Source organism: Dermochelys coriacea, chromosome 3, assembly GCF_009764565.3.
Source record: "Dermochelys coriacea isolate rDerCor1 chromosome 3, rDerCor1.pri.v4, whole genome shotgun sequence".
In the NCBI taxonomy this organism is placed as follows: domain Eukaryota; kingdom Metazoa; phylum Chordata; order Testudines; family Dermochelyidae; genus Dermochelys; species Dermochelys coriacea.
The window spans coordinates 91,046,398-91,063,429 of NC_050070.1; the positions used below are offsets into that span (position 1 = coordinate 91,046,398).

General features: G+C 40.5%; 1 protein-coding gene across 2 annotated transcripts in view; it reads left to right on the forward strand.

The window, feature by feature from the left end:
• DCBLD1 (discoidin, CUB and LCCL domain containing 1) overlaps window positions 1-17,032 on the forward strand; it is a 102,090-nt gene that overhangs the window by 39,127 nt on the left and 45,931 nt on the right. For both annotated transcript variants that reach the window (XM_038395775.2, XM_043510873.1), the window contains exon 2: window positions 1,640-1,852. In XM_038395775.2, the coding sequence (XP_038251703.2) occupies window positions 1,640-1,852 (213 nt within the window). The remainder of the gene's footprint in view (window positions 1-1,639; window positions 1,853-17,032) is intronic.

Genomic DNA, 17,032 nt, shown 5'->3' on the forward strand with positions numbered 1-17,032 from the left:
TAGCTATATTTATTATTGCTAGGCGGGGTAGCACCACTAACAGCAACAACCTGCTCAAAAACCTAAATTGTTGTTTATCCTTACCATTTGCCTGTAACATCAAAAGTAAATAGAGCCACTACAACAAAGGGACTTTTTAGTGTGATTTTTTCCAGTAGTGTGAACAGTAGGGATCAGAATCGCATTTTAATGGAATTTGGTTTTATAGTGGTAGGAGTCTGAATTTTCATCTTCTGTTCATCTTTTTCCAGAAAACATAAGCTAGTAATGATAATTAAGCTTTAAAATAAGTGCTGCTTTCTGTGAAAAGTGTATGTGTGATGCATTGAATGATGGCACTGTGTAAAAGTTTGACAGGTTGGAGCTTGTCTTTGCAAATTATGTTGACTTTTTTGTTGCCAACATATATCTTCACCAGCGCTTCATTTTTAGTTGCCATTTCACCCAAATGAGTTAAGTATTTTTCTTTAGTAGTTTAAAACAGAAGGGTCATGACTGTTTGACCAAAGTAACCCAATGTAAACTTCTGGATAATTACAATGTGAGAATCCCCAGCCATTCTGAAAAATTATTATTTGTTAATATTGATAGTAAGTCATTATTTTAGCACTGATAATGTGCAAAATACTGTACAAGATACGAAGGTAAAGACTATCTGACCCCCAGAGCTTAAAATCTGAAGACATGACCCTGCAAGCATTTACGCATGTGAGTAACTTTACTTACTCAAGAAGTTCCACTGATTTCACTGGGAAACCCAGAGTGAAACCCATGTGTTTGCTTAAGGCTTTTTAAAATATAAACATCAAGTAACTACTGGTACACTTACTCTTACTCACACTGTGTATTGCTTCCTTAGTAATCTGAGTCTCTTTTCTATACCTATGCTTGCTTGCTTTCAGCTAATGCTTTCTCTTTTCAATCTGTGTCCTGCCCATTCCAACAGAGAGAGCTTGAATTTTCATTTGAACTTTCCAGTTGTCATACCTAATGCTGCAACTGACAACTGTGCACTGTCAGTGGCTCTAAACCATTCTGTAGTGCCTTTGCACCATTGCCCACTCAGGGTGTGTGTTTTCTGTGTGCACACTGGATAAAGTAGAGAGAAGAGAATAAACTTGACTATAATTGTGGTGGGGTAATGTGGGTTAAATTCTCTCTGTGCTTTCACATACGGTCCGACTTCCTTCTCCCCCAACAATACTGTGTATTGTATTTCACTGAAACATGCAGTGGTAACTGGGAAAAAAATATTGATGGCGAAATCATGATAGCCAGATGCTACATTATGTGCTCGTGTTCTCAGCAGGATTTGACCCTAAAATAGAAAATTAAAGTAAATTAATCTGTATGTGATTCCTTCAAACTTGAAACAGTAGTTTCTAGAGATTTTGGTATCTTGATACACAGCAACCACATTCTCCTCAACCCCCAACCCTTCTTGTTTTAAAAGAAAGATGCTGTGACTCCATCAATTATAAATTTACAAGGACTTCTGTATAATAGCGACTAAGCTGAGGAGGAGTAATACAAAATAAAATGCTTTATTTTTGAAACTGGTGAGTGACTATTGATAACAATGCCTAATATATATTGTTTTTTTACTTCCTTTCTCCTTCACCCCTTCGACTCCAAACAGGGGATGGATGTGGGCACATGGTGGTGTATCAAGACAGTGGCACTCTGGCATCCAAGAACTATCCTGGGACTTACCCCAACTATACTGTTTGCGAAAAGAAAATTCAAATACCTCGGGGAAAACGACTGATCTTAAAAATTGGAGACTTGGATATTGAATCCCAGAAATGTGAATCTAACTACCTTACTATCCTTAGCTCTTCAACAATACATGGTATGTAAGAAAAATGGGTAAGATCATAAATTGTTAAGATTTTGGATTTTAATTGATTGTGATCAGAGGAAAAGTATGGGAATTGTTACCTTGTTTCCTTATCAGAAAAATCTTCCTGCATATTAGAGTATTCTATTCTCAAGCGTGTAAAGTGGTTGGTGTCTCACATAGTGTAAGAAACCTAGAAATATGGCCATTCTGTGTATACTGTACAACTGCCTGGCCAAAGTGAATATGCAACAAGTACAAGCATATTCAGACAGTTTTAGCTCCAAATATGTGAAATGTAACAATTATGAACTTTATATTGAAAGCACAAAGGGTTAGCCATCATAAGTACTAACTGTCTCTGCTATTTCTCTGCTACACCCTTGTTGTGTATAGCTGCGCTAAAATTAAAATAAAATGCTTCTGTACTTCACTAGACAGAGCTGAAATGCCAATTGTAACTGATCCCTTTGCAATAAGTCTCAAAGGCCCTCATACCTGTAGCTAGATAGGGTAAATTTTCACTGCATTGTGGGAAAGGAAAGCCTGAAGCGAAGAGAAGGTGCCAAGGGGAGCCTGCAGTTGGAAGGAAAGACTGGACTAGAGAAGGAGTTAGGACTGGAACAAACCTTAATTAACAATAGATTTTGCTAACTCTTAAGCTTTAGTACCCAAACTTTCATGAAAGCAGAAATGGCAAATGCTCGGCCAGCTTTCACTTAGGTAAAATAACTGGACTAGAAGTTAAGCTGAAAAGATAGAAGAACTAGATATTGTGAGACTGTATCCTGAATACATACCAAAAGACTGGTTATTCAGAAGAGCTAGGATCCTCTCTGGGGATACCTCATGCCTCCCCCATATCAACTTTTCAAAACTGTAGTTAATGTTGAACCTTTCCACCTGTTCATCCTATTGGAGGTAAATTACCTTTCATGTCAGTGTGACCACTTACAAAAGTCACTGCTTTATATTCAGATGAAGGTGTGTGTGTAACTAGAATGAACAGATACCACATGTATAAGCTCTTATTTATTATTAGATAAAATTTTATATAAAACAAGGATTGTTGGTTGAAGAATTATCTGTACTGTTTTCTCACCTGTATGTGCAACATTGGAAATTACTAATGGGTTGGAGTAGAGCAGTGGTTTTCAACCTGTTGTCCACGAACCCTTAGGGGTTCTGCAAACTATGTTTAAGATTTCCAAAGAGGTCTGTGCCTCCATTTGAAATTTTTTTAGGGGTCCGCAAATGAAAAAAGGTTGAAAACCATTGGAGTAGAAGGAAGGGGAAGAGTAAGATAAATTCTACTTTGAGTGTTTGCTGGTTTTCAAGGTCACCCTAGCATGGTGCTTGTCCCAGTGTAGTGTGTGAATCTCTGGAGCTATAGATTCACAAGATATCTTGATGGTAAAGAATGATTGCCTTTTATTCATGTGTGTGATAGAGCTGTAATTCATATGGTGCAATAAGACCCAAATGAGTTATTAGGTTTTTTTTTTTCTCACAAATGGAGATAAAGATAATTATCACCCTTCATGGGTGAGGTTGTTTTTAAAATAAAAAGTCTTCCCAGAGTGTCAAGAGTGATATGTTCATATCCAACACTTGCATACATGCTGATCATGGGACTGTGTGAAAATATTTATTATGTGATGGTGGGAATGATTGATCAGGTTATTTCTGCAATTTTATTCACTTAAAGTATCTGGGAGTACCCAGCAACAAATTGTACAGGGCAGGTCATCATTGTTCCTTAATCATTTCCATATAATCCCTAACCATGTCTCAGCTGTCTCATTACTGGGACCCCATTACCCTCCTCTCACATGAGCTGAAAGTAGGCTGTAATGGGGGTGGAGTCTGCCTCCCAGCTGTTCCTGACATAGAAGCCCCAAACTCCCTTACTCAAAATGTTGTCCCTTATTTAAAATATTAATAAAATAACCTAAAATAAAAATATTAATCTGATTAATTTCCCCCTTTTTATCTAAAATACAGTTTTTTAAAAAAATCACCTGTAACTTGATTACCAGTAACATACATCCAGCCATTTGATTATTGCAGTTCTGAATAATTTTCCTTTGGTATAGTCTTGACATGTAATCAAAAGATTTTAATAAGAAAAAGGGAAAAAATATGTACATATGTTAGAGGTGGAGAATAAGATTTAAATACTGGATGAAGTTCTAACCTTCTGTGCCTCCGCCCTCCCCTCCTCCCCCTTTTTAAAAAAAAAAAAAAAAAAAAAAAAGGCATCAGCCAAAAGCATGTCTTCAGAAGGCTCAGTTTTGCAGAGTTTTTCAGTCCATGGACACAGAAGTGTTGAGTATTATGTAATAAATTACCATGTAGTAACTTTAACTATTCCCACATCCTTTTTCTAATTACATAATTACTTATATAATTTACATTCTCAGTAACCAGCTGCACAGTCAGCAGATTTCACTCATACCTGAACAGGGTGGATTTGCTTTAAATCAAATTAATTTAAATCATGATTTAAATCACTAGTCAGGAAGACTCAATTTAATCATGGATTTCTACATAAAAGTGCATTATTATTGGTTGTTATAATCTTAATACATATTCTTCACAACTCAGATGTAGTTTATACATTTTTAAAGTGATTTGTTTTGAAAATTTTTCAGATTAGTTTTACAGCTATATCAGAAAAGGAATAATTGTTTGGTTATTTCATTTACCAAAGGTAATTGAAGTAGATAGTTCATCTCCCAGTGACTTCATAAATATCTCAAATTCAACAGCTTAATCATTATATTCAGAGGATTTGCTTGTCATGCTGTATTAGGAGGAGAACATCATCACCAGACAGACATTTAAATTGTTTTGTTTAACTAACTAAAACAACAACGTTATGTATTTTGGATTTTTTTTCTTCAACAGCAAACATATAATATTTTAACAAAACAAGCATATGAATTTTTGAATTCAGTTAAATATTCACGTTTTTTAAAATCAGGTTTGTTTTTGTTAAAACTGTTTTTAACTAAAATAGTTAAATGAAATATTTTATACAAAAAAAAAAATTAAATAGACTGTGTCAGCCAGGTCAACATGAGAAACTTAAAATATTGGCTTCTGCAGCTAACTCAGTCGTCTTCACCTTCATTTTCCTGTTTGTTCATAATCTGGAAAAGAAGCTTTCCTGCTTTTTTCAGGTCCCAAACGATTTCTCAATTTGGAATGAATTATTCCAAAGGAAGAAAATATTCTCTCTACACTGGCAGAAGAAGCTACTGCTATTAAAAGTGAGATTATCACTTCAGCAGTCTCTGAATCCAAGTGCTTAAGTGATTTCCACCAGTTCACTGGTGTGACTTTCTTTAAAACATCATCAGCAAACATATATTTCTTGAATGGTTCGCCCTTAGCTCTGAAGTTGAACACCTGCTGTAGTTGGCATTATGGCGGGATGATTGCTGGATGTCCATGTCATAGCCATCTCCTCTTCTTCAGGAGTTACGGTTTGACCCTGGTACCGAATATCAAGAATAATTGCAAGAAAATGAGCTGAAGATAGTACTTGTCCCATTTGTGTTTTTCTTAATGCTTGTAATTTAACCCTGTCATTGCATATTTCCCTTTTTAAGATCTCACTGAGTTCCTTCCAAATTCAACAGTGTTGGCAATAAAGCAGCCATTTCCCTGCATTTTGTTCAAGGCTACAGAAATAGGCTTCAGGGTACTCAGCAGGTGTTCAACATTTCTCTTAAGCCCAATGTTGAGATCTTTGGCTGTGACAGCGCCATCTATTTTTTCACAATTTTGTTCACAAACTGCCATCAATTAGGCCAGTTCTTGACTCAGTGCTCAAAACACTCCACTACTGAGTTCCATCGCATGCCTTGTGGGAGAGTTAGCTTGGTTCCTCCCACTTTTTTCAGAGCAGCTGCTGCAAAGTGGTTGTTACGGAAATATTTTGCAATTTCAACAACATTAGCCTTTATTTCCTTACTAAAGTCTTTGGCTGGGAGGTGCATCAAATGAGCACTGCAACCGTATGTTGTTAGCTTAGGACTCTCTCCACCCTCTTCTAAATAATTTCTTCTCACTTTGGATACGTTTGCAGCATTGTCTGTGACCAAGCTGTGTACTAGACTTTTTTGAATTTTTTTTCACAGTTGGTTATAATTTTTACTGTTACTTCTTGTAAGTATTCTGTGTGTGCATTTCCTGATGTATCCATTTGTTTCTGTAAGGAAGACATTCCCTTCTTCGGTTGTCCCACAAGCACATACAACAGGATCATTGTGGACATTTGCTCCACCCATCAAGACTCAGGTTAACAATTTCACCTTCTAGATGTTTTGCACACTGCTCAATTTTCTTTCATACATTTTATCCAGGAATTTGCCTGCAACATCTGCATCTGGTGGACTGTATCCTGGTCTTAATGACTGAACCACGTTAATGAAGTGTGGGTTCTCAATCATACGAAAAGGAGATTTTGTTGCATAAACAAACCAGGCAATTTTTTCATCAATTACCTCTTTTTGTAATCTGCTGGTTCTTATTACAAACTTATCTGTGGTTGTTTCTGGATGATGTTCTTTTTGCTATAGGTGATACACTGTGGCTATGTGACATACATGATGTGACTGACACACTGTCACTGGCAGATAACTCTGAAACTATAGAAAATGATGGTGATCTTGAAGCTAAATTGTCTTCAGAATGCTGTATGTTGAGGATGGATTCTCCTAAACAAATAAGTCAATGCAGTTATTTAATTATTATTACCATACTGCTCATTTAGTATTACACTCAGTACTACTTTAAAGGTGAAACTGTAAAAGGAAGATATGCCTATTTCAGTTATTTATTTTTTTATCACAGCTGCATCTAAAATGATAGTACCATAGAGTAACAACTATATTTTTTGCTCAAAAATGAGAATTCAAGAGTAGTCCAGAAGGAAGACAGGCAGTCCTTAAGAAAGAAGAATGAAATAAAAAAGCTTATCAACCTGAAAATCCTGCATGTTCAGACATGTTCCTTTCATCATCTTCAATGCAACTTCCTCCTGAGAAGGAACACTTCTCATGATGTTGTTTCATTCGGGCAACGCTTTTGTTTCCCAGAGTACCCAGAAGTCACCTACTACAGGACAGGCCCAACAAAGAAAACAGAACGCCACCAGCCATCACCTTCAGGCCCCAACTAAAACCTCTCCAACGCATCATCAAGGATCTACAACCTATCCTGAAGGACGACCCATCACTCTCTCACAGATCTTGTAAGACAGACCAGTCCTTGCTTACAGACAGCCCTCCAATCTGAAGAAAATACTCACCAGCAACCACACACCACACAAAAGAACCACTAACCCAGGAACCTATCCTTGCAACAAAGTTGCAACTTGCCAACTCTGTCCACATATCTATTCAGGGAATACCATCATAGGGCCTAATCACATCAGCCACACTATCAGAGGCTCGTTCACCTGCGCATATACCAATGTGATATATGCCATCATGTGCCAGCAATGCCCCTCTGCCATATACATTGGCCAAACTGGACAGTCTCTACGTAAAAGAATGGACACAAATCAGACGTCAAGAATTATAACATTCAAAAACCAGTTGGAGAACACTTCAATCTCTCTGGTCACTCGATCACAGACCTAAGAGTGGCTATACTTCAACAAAAAAGCTTCAAAAACAGACTCCAACGAGAGACTGCTGAATTGGAATTAATTTGCAAACTGGATACAATTAACTTAGGCTTGAATAGAGACTGGGAATGGATGAGTCATTACACAAAGTAAAACTATTTCCCCATGGTATTTCTCCCTCCCACCCCACCCCCCACTGTTCCTCTGATATTCTTGTTAACTGCTGGAATTAGCCTACCTTGCTTGTCTCCATGAAAGGTTTTCCTCCTCCCCCCCCCCCCCCCCCGCTGCTTGTGATGACTTATCTTAAGTGATCACTCTCCTTACAGTGTGTATGATAAACCCATTGTTTCATGTTCTCTGTGTGTGTGTATATAAATCTCTCCTCTGTTTTTTCCACCAAATGCATCTGATGAAGTGAGCTGTAGCTCACGAAAGCTTATGCTCTAATAAATTTGTTAGTATCTAAGGTGCCACAAGTACTCCTTTGCTTTTGTTTCTGAGTAGCAGCCATGTTAATCTTCTACTGCCTGTCCCTCCCTTCTCACATTTATCTGCAGACTTCTTCTCCTTGTCCAGATCTATTCCTCCCCCAATAATCTTCTATTTATTGAACCTTTTGAAACTTTGCACTTTTAAAGAGAGGTAAAGGATTGAATCTGTGTACACAAATTTGCAGAGGACAATAGGGTTGAGGTCTGTTGTTTCTCACCTCTTTATATTATATATTTATTTATTTTAAAGCATTTTTGCTGTTAACAAACATGTTATCTCTGGAGAGACAAATCCACGGTTTGAGAACTGCAAAACTAAGCATCTTTGATGGTATCTTCCAGATTGAGCACTGAGTCCCATTGGATAGATTGAAAGATTAACCTAAATAATCTATACAAAAGCCCTTGGAACCCCATAAGATTCGATCCCTAATCCATGAACTATTGGAACTCATTTACAAAACTTTACATGAATATATTCTCATACTATAGAATTAGAATTTATAATCCCTATTACATGATGAGATATCTTTGAGCTGTAATGTATCTTTAGATAGGTTTTTTCCTCAAAGCGTTTTATCAAAAAAATCCAATTTAAATAAAAAAATTGATTTTTTTTTTTAAAATCATTGATCTTTATCCACCCTGTACCTGAGTAAGCACGCTGTGAGTTTTGTAGACACCATTTTTGGTGTTTACTGTGTGCACAGCTCTTTGATCCTTAAGTGTTAGGTTTGTGCGGTTTTTGTTTGTTTGTGTGTTTGGTGGTGGTTGTTTTTTGAATGCTTTTCTTACCACGTGTGCTTTTAAAAGATACTCAGAAAGGAATAAAAATGGTTAACCCTGTGCCAAACAGAGTTGCACCAGTTTAACTAAAAGTATGATTTTATATCTATTTGGTTAAAACAGTGAAACTCTCTGTGGACGCTCTTAAATCAATTTAAATCTGGCTTTATATCCATGAGGCTTGCGTCAGTAAATTTATGGGTGCAAACTCAAGTATACAGGTGTCTACAGAAATGTTTGCACCTGGTTAACTACATTGGTATAAAATCACACCTTTACTTAAACAGGGGCAACTTCGATACGTAGACAAACCCTTAGAGTAAGAGCAAAGCCCTTTTTTTTTCTATGTTTGAATCAGAACATTTCCATTAATATGCGTAATATGGCTCAAGATATCCTTATTTTCAAATGGTACAAGGTATTGCAGGTACAGCACCAACTTTCTATATAATATCCAGATAAAAGGTGATGGTTTTTGCCAATAAAGGGTCTTGCTTTAGACCATTAAAATAGATTCCAAAATAAGTCAGTTCTTTGACTTTTTTTTCTCTTTCTCCATTTTCATGGATAAAAACAAGGCATTCGGTTGACAGACTATTATAGCAGAAATAGCAGGACTTCTGTAGTCTGTAGCTTAAGCTTTTCTTTGGGTTTTCATTCTAAACTTCTATTTAACATTTTGAAACTTGTCACATTTCAGGCTGAAATTTTCCAGGCTTGGTTTCTGCCCTAAAATGAAGCTTTTATTTTTTAATGGCAATTTGAGCAGAAAGTGTCCAAGGGGAAATGTATGGAATTATATTGTATTTGAGAAATAGTAATTGGAGACTCTATCATACATAGGTGGTCACATTAATATTATTTATTTTGTGGTAAAACCAAAGGGCCTAATCTGTGTTCAAACATAACAAAAAGGAAGTTGCCGTCTCCAAAGAACTTACTGGTTTTGTAATTATTTCTAAGATTTTTCTTAATTGAGTAGGGTGTGATAGTGTTCCCAACTCTTAATTTTTATCATGAGGCTCATGATAATTGGTGTTTTTCTTAACACCTGGGCTCCTGGAGTCATGTGAATATGAGAATTTCAGTTTACTTTTTTTTTTATGGCAGTATCTAGCTCTAATGGCTGTGAAGAAAGCTTGAAAATATGCTTTAAAGGCTTGGAGGGGTGGAAAGGGTAAATAAAACTAACCCAGGATGTAATAATGTGTCGGGGGGTTGTTTTTAGTCTCATGATTTTTCAGGGCCTGCCTTCTTGTTTTTGAGTCATTGGGGTTAGCAGTACTGGATTTTCTAAACCTCCTAAGTAATTTAGAAGCATAAATGTTCTTGAAAGTCATCTGCCTGTTGTGAGGTTCTAAAACCATCCTCTGAAATATCTGGGGCTGGCCACTGTTGGGAAAAAAGAAAGATGCTGGACTAGATGAATTTAGGGTCTGATTCAGTATGGTAATTCACGTATTCCTACGAAAGTCAATGAGATTTACGCTCCAAAGTTACTTAAATTTTGAAAAATCCAGTATTGCCAATCCCATATATTAGAATAATTAAGTAGGCCCCAAAAGATCGTAAATATCTTCCAATCTAGGACTTTCAAGGTTACTTGTTTTCCAGTTCTGAGTCACTTGCATGTTTTTGAAAGTGCTGCACCTCCCACTCCGAGACCAGAATAGGCAATGTTTTGTTACATTTGTACTTAGATTTAAATCAAGTATCAGCTGTTTCTGACCCCTGAGTCCAGGTCTCTTCTCTGCATCCCTCCCTATCATGTACTTCTACCCCTAGATGATGTTTCCTTCCTTCCAAGTATATAAGATGTCAGCTTCAGGGATTTCTCTTTTTGCATGTATAATATTAAGTGATTCTGTAAGTAGTGAAAACACATTTAATAGGAGTAATTTAAGACCAATATTTTAAAATGTCATTATTTTTGTAATTGTCAAATGTTTAAAACCAAGAATCCAACAAGCTTTGATATGCAATAAAAATGCCAATGTATGAAGTCTGAAAGTATAAAATATGGTCAACAGTTCTGGTGAGCAAAGCTACTGTGTTTTCATGATATATGCAATAATAAGATGACAAGCCCCAAAGAGAAGTTTATTAAATTATTTCTTTTAATCAACATAGTAGAACACCTGGATACTACAAAAATTGGAAGAGCAGGTATATAGTATAGAGAATCAGTCAGAAACAAAGTATTTTACAAAATACATCTAAGGCTTCCAAGTAAATTTCCCCTTAGTACAGCTACAATTCCCCAATGGCAAAAATAACTTCCCCCATATATGTATGTTCCTCATACGTTAACCTTGTAAGTAAATCATGATTCAGACTCTATAATTATTATCTTTTGTTGGGACTAAATTACTACAGCAGGGAATACACAAGTTCATTTTTGAACTATTGATGTTCCATAGCCTAAAGGGAACTATTATTCTATATAAATGAGTGGGTTTGAGGATTTATATTACCTGATGGCTTCCACCCCCCCCCCGTTTCCCCTTTAATAAGTCTGTGACTCTAGGAGTTAAACAACAAAAAACCTAAATATAAGTAATATTTAAATTTGTAGCACGCCACAGATTTTATAGACTAACATAGATCATTTTGGTTTTAAAAATTCTTTTCTTGAAAAATATATATATAAATTGAAAATTGCTTATGGTGAACTACTAAACCTTGCCTTTCAACTCCATTACAAAAGTGACATTTTAGTGCCCTTCATCCTTTCATGCTTTTCTTGAGTTTTAATAAAGCTGTGTATGAAACCATTATACTTCGATATTTACAATCTCACTTTTTAAATGGCTGAATATTAAAAGAAGCTTAATGTAGTTGTAAAATAAATCCTGCACTTCTGTAACATGGTGGCTCTTGATTCTCCTGTGCTAAAGAGGTCAATAAATCATACTCTTAAATCACTATTGACCAACATTCCAATAGTAAACAAAATATAAATTGCTTATCCTCAATTAATATGCCACTTCTCTCAAGTCCCTCCGACTCAAGTTGGTACTGGTAGCTCTCTACAATCCCAGTAAGTTGTGCAGGTATAGGGAACCTGAAACATTTCAAAAGTATCATTACTTAGGCTCATGGCTCTACAAAGATACTAATAATCAGTGTTCACCAGATGAAGCCTCCAAACCAAGTATTGCACTTGTAACTAATAGTTTGGGCTCAGAGTATGTGTAAAGATACTTCTTTGAGTGCTTGCTCATGTCAATTCCATTCTAGGTGTGTGCGCACTCATATGCACAGTTGTCAGAGACTTTTGCCTTAGCAGTATCTGTAGGGTAGGCTGTGATGTCCCCTTGAGTGCCATGCTCATGCAGTGGTATGTTAGGTGCCGCCGACCCTATGCCCTCTCAATTCCTTCTTTCCTCCCTTGATGGTCAGTTGATCAGAGCACCTTGTCTTGCATTGCAAGAGCGTTGGCGGTTTTTACAGTGCATCATTCTGTCTCCTTTGTTTTCCGTTGTTAGGTACTTAGTTAGACCATTAGGTTAAGTGTCAGAGTAGTTTAGTAGTTAGAGTCCGGGCTGGGACTTTGCCTCAGAGTGGGGCATGTCCTGTTCACCAGGCTTTAAGCCATGCTCATTGTGCAGCTGGCCGATGGCCTTTAGCAACCCTCACAACAGCTGTTCAAAGTGTTTTGGGGAGTCCCACAGAAAGGACAAGTGCAGGATCTGCAAAAACTCGCCCTTGAACTCAAAAGGGGCGGGATATTCACTTGAGGGACCTCCGCACGGAGGCTGCAGTTCATCCTGCCTCTGAGCCCTCTCGATCAGACGCCATGTCTGGCAACTTGTCGTCAGTGCACAGTGCACCACCAGCACTGGAATCTGCCCAGCACTGCTCCCCCTCGCCGGTGCCTATGAAGCGGTCAAAGTCAACAGGGCTGCGACAGAAAAAGGGGGCTTCAGGCAAAGGACTTGTGTTAGGCCACATGCCGCCCCGGAGCTACTTGCCCAGCCAGGAACCCACTTCAGACTCCTGGGAGTGGCAGGGGTCCCGGCCCCTTGTAGGGCCATCTGTGCCCAAAGCAGGCCCAGTGGCCAAAGAGCAAGTAGACCAGCCGACACCACAGACACCAAGCCGGCTAAGGCCCCAGGATCTATGGGCAAGCTGGTTATGAGACTGCCCTCTAAAGCAGCAGCGCATCCCCAGACGGCAGCTGTCGATCCCCATCACCATGGCCTAAGACACTGTCACTGCAGCCTCGATTCCTGGTCAGAAGATCCCAGTCCCTGATACCAAGGTCTCCACCTACGAGGCACGAGACACCTGAGTCACGACACCGATCCCTGTACCATCAGGCCTCCTACCGGAGATCGCCACGGCGCGGATCACCATCGCCTAGATGGTCTTCCAGGCATCGATCACCCCGGTGCAGGATCATTCCCTGTCGTGGCACTGGTCTCTGGCACCCCGGTACCGCTCTTCGGGCAGGCACTGATCCTTGCCCTCTCCTTACCGGTTGCTGATGAGGGTCAGTCAGCAGACTCAGTCATCTACAGCTCCGCCCTGTTCGCTGAAAGGGCAATGGTCTAAGTTGGAAGAACAGTTCAGCTCCTCACCTATAAAAGGCGAATTGCCACCGGGCCGTGAGACCGGCACGGCTCCTGCAGCGGCAGTCTGGAGGCAGCGGCGGTGGCCTGCTCGTGGCAGTGCTGGAACCCGTGAGGTGTATCTGTTATTCCAGTCCTGTACTCCCACTGTTCCTCCCAGGCCGCATCAGACAAACTGCCCCCAGCACAGCTGACGCCAGAGTCAGAGCACAGTGCTGAATCCGATGCAGGGGCGACACAGTGGGCCCCAATGCCCAAGGAACTGTCCCCAGATGAGCAAGGGGAAGCAGCCCCTCCCCCTGCGGTGCAGTCTCTTCATAGTCTCTGGACGAAGTGGTGGCAGGCCCCTAGCAAATGAGCAGCCCCTCCGACAACTTCAAGAAACACGCAGCCCTGCTCAAAAGGATGGCTGCCAAACTGAACTTGGAGGTCAAGGAACTAGCAGAGGAGTCTGACGACCTCTTTAATATCGTACCCTCTTCCACCCTGGCCCGAGTCGCATTACTCATCCACCCAGAGGTCCTAAATGTTGCTAAGTCTGTGTGGCAGACCCCCTCTTCTATTCCGTCTACCTTCAAGAAGGCAGAAAAGAAGTACTGTGTCCCGGCAAAGGGTTTTGAATACCTGTACATCCACGTTCCAGCATGATCTCTGGTCATGTCCAGGGACAGGCGAGCAGCACACCGAAAAATAAAGACCCCAAGAAACTGGACTTGTTTGGCAGGAAAATTTATTCGACAGCCAACCTGCAATTTCAGGTGTCTAACCCATCAGGCCCTGCTAGGCATGTACAACTTCAACCTGTGGGACTCCATCAGCAAGTTTCAAGGATGGCCTTCCACAGGACCGAGCCCAGCAGTTCACCATCTTGGTGGAAGAGAGCAAAGCGGTGGTGAGAGGCGCCCTCCAGATGGCCTCGAATGCTACGGACTTAGCGGCCAGGGTAGCCACCTCTGCGGTGGTCATGAGGCTGTCCCAGGAGCTGCAGAGTACCCTCCAGGACCTCCCGTTTGAGGAAGCAAGGCTCTTTTTGGAGCTGACCGATGCACAGCTCCATGGCCTTAAAGATTCCCATGCCACCCTCCCTTCTTTGGGCCTACACACCTCTGAGCAGGCTAGAAAGCCATCTGTCCCTTGCCACCTCCATCAAGGTTGTGGGGTGTCCCTCAGTCCAGCTCCTACAGGAAGAAGGGCAGAGACAAAGGATTTAAAACAGTGTCACCCTTCATCTTCCCGTTCCTCTGCCCAGCCTGGTTCTTCCAGAGGCCAAGGAAGCCAGAAGTGGGCGTTTTGAGGATGCGCCGGAGGACAGAACCCCAGTCACTTCCCAGGATCCACACCCCTGATCTTTCCTCAACTGCCTGCAACCCCAGTTGGCCTGGTCACGGCTGATCTCGGACCTTTGGGTGGCTCGACATAATATCTTCAGGTTACACCCTGCAGGTCCCTTTCTTCTATCTCAGCCTTTCATCCGCCGCTTGAGGGTATGTCAGTTTTCGTCTAGGACATGACTGCCAGGTTCCTCAAGGGCCTCTACCCGCATATCAGGGACTCTGTTCCTCCATGGGACCTGAATCTTGTGCAGACACAGCTCACGGGACCCCACTTCAAACCTCTGGCTCCCTGTTCTCTTCTCCTTTCCTTGAAGGTTGCATTCCTGGTTGCAATAACATCCGCCTGTCGTGTCTCTGAGATTAGGGCGCTTACCTTGGAACTGTCCTATATGGTCTTTTAGAAAGACAAGGTCCAGTTGCGGCCATATCCAGCTTTACTGCCCAAGGTAGTCTCATAGTTTCATAGAGGCCAGGGCATTTATTTACCTGTCTTTTTTCCCCAAAGGTGCACAAGTCGGAGGAGGAGTGTAGGTTACATTCCCTAGATGTCAGCCGGGTGCTAGCCTTCTACATTGAAAGGACCAAGCCATTCCTCAAGTCGATGCAATTGTTCGTTGTGGTGACCGACAGGATGAAAGGTCGTCCAGTGTCCGCTCAAAGGATTTCTTCTTTGATCACTGCCTGCATTCACTGCTGCTACATTTGTCACCACCCACTCAACCAGGGTGAAAGCCTCTTCAGCAGCTTTCCTGTCGGGCAGCCACCTGGTCGTCCATCCACACATTTATGTCCCATTATGCACTTACCCAGCGGGCCCAGAACGATGCTGGCTTCAGTAGAGCAGAGCTGTACGTCACTAGACTGTGAACTCTGAGCCGACCTCCGAGGATACTGTTTGTGAGTCACCTAGAATGGAATTGATATGAGCAAGCACTCAAGAAGAAAAAATGGTTCTTCGAGATGTGTTGGTCATGGCCATTCTATTACTTGTCCTCCTAGCCCTTTGTCAGAGTTGAAGGAATCGATAGGGCTTAGGGTCGGCCGTTCCTAATATACCAGCGCGTGAACACGGCACTCAAGGGGGCTGACCCTATGGATACCGCTAAGGCAAAAATCTCTGACAACTGTGTACGTAGGCACTAGAATGGTTTAAAATTAATTTTATTAATCATCAGATGACAAAGCTAGTCTGACTTCAGTTTCACTAAAGCTACTCACCTTTGTCAGCCATTCATTTAAATATTAACATAGCCATGCACATGCTACCTACCAGAGAAGCAAGACGCATCTTCTTCTCAAAGGCACAGCTTTAAAGCCAGACACATTTAATCACAGAGCGAGATGGACTGAAACATCAAGGAATTAAGAATAAGGCCCCACTCTTGCAATGAGCACTCTGTGAGCAGACGCTCAACGCAGTGGGGCTCTCTACAGGCACTGCCTGCATGAAGCTTACTGCAGGCTCAGAGCCTAGTAAAAGAAAAATGAGCTTTTAAATAATTGATACTGATGTAAAAACAAGATTAACTGTGTGGACTACAGGTCCAGGGAAGGCTAGAATAATTGCCATGCTGACTTGTTTGCCCAGTTTGTAACACATTGTAACAATCCATTTCTTTTTCTAAGATAGATAGAAAATAATTTTAGTGGCCATATTTCAATTCTTTTGTCTGTCAGCTTCCAGCTCTTGCCCCCCAACTCAATCTTCCAGCCCTCCTTGCTTCTCCTCTCTCCCCCCCCCCCCCCCGATTGCTTGGGGGTATTTTTATTTATTTTGTGAAATAACCTTCAACCCTTCTTGAGAAAGGAGGGTAATTGAAGGATACATACTTTTCCCACTGAAGTCAATGGGAGTCAGATTTGGTCCTTCATGGGTGGCTGTTAAATCTGTTGAGTGGCTAGCAGTGATTTGAGTAGGTAATCCAGGTAACCTGTTCTTGCATATTTTATTAGCCAGTCACCAATGCAAAACTACTTCAGAAAATCTATTGGAAAATGCTTTCTCCTCCCCACACTCAGCTACTAAGTAGTATTAGACAAATTTTATAAGTGAGTATTTTTCTATATGTGATGACTAGTCCCTGTATTTGTTAGAACTGGGTTTCCTTATTTCATTTCTATTTCAAAAGATTCTCATACCTGTCATTACGTCTCAAGAGGACTCATTCCACTAGTTTTATTATCATCATTATTATATCTTGTATAACTATAGGCGTGACCAGGTACTTTTTCCCTTCACAGGAAACTCATGAGTGTAGTATTGTTTCTGGTATTTCAGGTAATCTAGTAAATTGTCTGGACAAGCTTTCATTGTACATCAAATTAAGCAGTTTCTACATAGGCTTGATCCAAAGAAAAGCAAG